Source organism: Anneissia japonica, unplaced genomic scaffold (genome assembly GCF_011630105.1).
Source record: "Anneissia japonica isolate Jap-2015-1 unplaced genomic scaffold, ASM1163010v1 scaffold287736_len1891122_cov214, whole genome shotgun sequence".
Lineage (NCBI taxonomy): Eukaryota > Metazoa > Echinodermata > Crinoidea > Comatulida > Comatulidae > Anneissia > Anneissia japonica.
In genome coordinates this window covers 759,225-762,742 of record NW_022756106.1, presented here as the reverse complement: position 1 = coordinate 762,742, position 3,518 = coordinate 759,225, and the positions used below count along the sequence as shown (strand labels likewise).

The 3,518-nt window shown below is 34.9% G+C and overlaps 1 protein-coding gene and 1 non-coding gene across 3 annotated transcripts in view; both read left to right on the top strand.

The window, feature by feature from the left end:
• Positions 1-893: 893 nt before the first annotated feature.
• On the top strand, positions 894-975 carry Trnal-uag. Its single transcript has one exon. It is a non-coding gene; the product is annotated as a tRNA-Leu (tRNA).
• Positions 976-2,500: 1,525 nt separating this feature from the next.
• LOC117123946 overlaps positions 2,501-3,518 on the top strand; it is a 10,036-nt gene continuing 9,018 nt past the window's right edge. For both annotated transcript variants that reach the window (XR_004447908.1, XM_033270042.1), the window contains exon 1: positions 2,501-2,781. Coding sequence is in view for 1 of the 2 variants with exons in the window: in XM_033270042.1 (XP_033125933.1) it covers positions 2,715-2,781 (67 nt within the window). In the remaining variant the exon portion in view is untranslated. The remainder of the gene's footprint in view (positions 2,782-3,518) is intronic.

Genomic DNA, 3,518 nt, shown 5'->3' with positions numbered 1-3,518 from the left:
TTTTCTTAAGTTCAGGTAATGCATATTTGTCATCATCTAAATATCTCTTCTTTTAACTACAGGTATTTTCTTTGCAGTCTTTCAGATTGAGTCTAATTTATTCATATTTTGTTTTGTTAGGCATTTATATGTACTGTAGATTAGGCAGTAAGTTAAAACGCTCTGTTTATTGCTTTACAAAACAAGAAAGAATGGTGTTGTCTACGAGCTTCTTATTTTCTTAGAAAACACAATCTTGTTTGTAAGAGACTTACACAGAGGGGTGATAAAGCATTAATGCTTTAGCTTCAAGATCATGGTAAATCTTCTCTAGGCAAGTATTAATAATAATAGTAACATAATAATAGTAATAATATAGATAGTAATACTGTAATAGTATTACTACTACTACTACTACCTATCTAGCATAGGACCCTGTCAGTGTCCCTGTAGACAAATTAATTATGAAATTTGGACAATTTTCAGAGATGATTATTCTCCGTTATGTTTTGTCATGGTTCAATAAGCAAATATACAAAGCGTGTGCCTATATTCATAGGAAATGTGTCTACAAGTAACATGTAGCTAGGCCCTAGCCCTTGTTCAACTTGCTCGTCGACTTTTAAATACACCGCTCACACTCACACAAGGCCACCTCGCGGGCAGGATGACATCAGAATCTAGCGTAGGAGGATAGGCTTGGCCGATCCTTCCGATTTGCTCACCAGTTTCCGTCGCTCGAACCAACAAAAATCTGTCAAAAAAATGTTAGAAAATCAGAAGATATGTTTAATATTATTCTGGGGATTTTTTGTAACCACCGATTATTAAAATTACCCTTAAATTGTGATCAAGTTACTTACGAAATATATTAGCAGGATTGGGGTAAAGTACGACAACTTTGCAGATATCAAGGTAGCGTGGCCGAGCGGTCTAAGGCGCTGGTTTTAGGCACCAGTCATTTCGATGGCGTGGGTTCGAATCCCACCGCTGCCAATACTTTTTTTCTGTATTATTTTTCATTTTTTAGGTATCATTTTAAATGTATTGATGTTATTTGTTTGTATTATAATGCTGTAAAAGGAATGATTTCATTTTTTTTAAAGATAAGCCTATTATCTGAGTCAATTTATTACACCTAGGATACTTTGGTCTTGTACTAAGAGAACAATAATTTATTAATTACTTAATTGAGTTATTTATTGTTTAATTTCAAAATTTATAAAACTTAATCACCTATACAGGCCTGTAAACAAGCAACAAACATATGTATATTTTCAATAGCATCAGTAGGGCCTATATAACATTATAGTAGGCGAATAGGATTCTGCCGCGAGGTTCAAAATACAAAATAAACTTTCAATTTCAAATGAACAGAAATTGAAGTTGAACATATAAAATTGAATAAGCTTATCTAAAAATAGTAAAACAGGACAACATGCAGAAGGGAAACCAAGAAAACATAAAAGGCAAGACAAAGACGACAATCAAGAAAAAGAAAAACATCAAAGCACAGAGGGGAATTCAAAAACAAGACAATTCATCAGAAAAACAAGGAAAAAACATTTAAAAAAAAACAACCACACATGCATGCATGAGAGGAAAACAATAAATATCAAAAAGATTTAGAAAAAAAATAGCACAAAATTGGAATAATCATGAAAAAATTATATACAATTTCATTAATAATATAAAAAAGGCTGTACATCAAACTACAAATGAAAATTTAAGGGGAACAAAATCCAATCACGTCCAAAATTACTAAGATGAACTCAGCTATTTCAGGAAGCTGTCCAATCTGAATAAAGATTCAGCCAATACAAGCAAATGGTAGGCCTATTCATATTGCACGTTCGTCGTCCGTATGGTTTCGCCCTGGGACCGGAAGAGTGGGGTGCGAAAATTGAGAATGTGGAAGTAAATCCAATATAAGCTTGGTTGTTTATATTACTAATACTAGCCCTAATTTGCTGCAGTTTGTGGGAGGGAAAGAGAAGTGCCGCCAATAAGTAGAAAAAAAACCTATAGTATTATATATTTTATCAGCGTGTCAACACGAAAAGAATAGGCAGAGAGAATGATATTGCAGAAGGAGTTTTGCGTAGGATGATGCGGTGGTGGTGTTGGGTGGGGGGATGCGTGAGGCATGAGGTCACATTGGAATATTTTGCATGATAACAACTGGTTTTGGAGGAATTTTCCATGTGAGCATGTTGTATTTCAGATAATATTGTGATCTGAGAATAGGTATATAAAGGTTGCCATGGAAACAAATCTCAATGACAATAATGACGAAACGATGCTCAAATGTCCACGCCAATATTTATTAGGCCTACGTTATGTGAATGTGATGCTCAGCATTATTTGATCAACATCATGTTGACAACCTGAAGCTGCGCATGCGAAATATATCTTACAAAAAGCAGCACTTCCGCTCATTGAGTGCAATACTCTATAATTATTGTATTATGGCAATCTATTATGTTTAGTACCCATTTAGCGACACAACTGAAGCATAGCAAATCGAAGAGCGACCAAACAATTGGAATATGGTACAGTCAGAACTGCCATGATCTGCGTAGAAGAATGTACCTACCGCCTATAGTATAAAATATAATTCATCCTGTCATGCAGCGGAATTATACTATATAGAATTGGTTTTTATAATGTTTGGTTGTAGAAAACATTGCAGATAGCTTGATTATCTTAGGACATTTGGATATGTCGACGTCATAATGATTTCGACGTGGTTAAGAATTGTCGTGATCTTTCTTGTGTTTGTATGCAATGCTGTTGATACAGGTAAACCTCCGCTTATTGTTCGAATAGGATTTCAAGTGTCACTTGACATAGGCCTATGGCCACGACGGCCTATTATTCCAATGCAGTAAGGTGTATAGGCCTATTAATATGCTAAACGTAGGCCTAGTGAAATCTCCTTTTCCTTATAAAATTTGAATCAAATGTGACGACAATACACTACTCTGAAAACCAAAAGATCAACCGCATCTCTCCTTCCCCACAAACGACCTACCGGTATCATATATTTATGTATGTATGTAAAAACGTCATTGCTGTTATCATACTGTACGTAAACATATTGATTTTAAATACCGGTACCGTACTCAAATTTCACACATTCAATCATAATAAGGCTGTGAAAAAAAATATATTTAAGGCTTACACTTTATGTAGAATTCATAATGAGGATAAGAATGATGATGTTTTGAGAAGCTGTCATACATTATTTTGTAGTCTATTTAGAGATGACACAGTCCCAACGTCTTAGCGATCATCTTGTTTTAAGTCTTAGTGATGTACCGGTAATTCCAACATTAACAATAACATCTCTATCTCATTGCATTTGAATTATGCGTATAGGTCTAATCGGTGCCACTCTATTAATTATAGAAAAGATAGAGTAGAGAATAGGTAATCACGTCCTGATATAATATATTAACTACAGTATGTTTTGATAATCAATGACTGGATCATTCTGTACAACCCCCCCCCCCCCCCCCCCCCCCTCCCCCAAAATA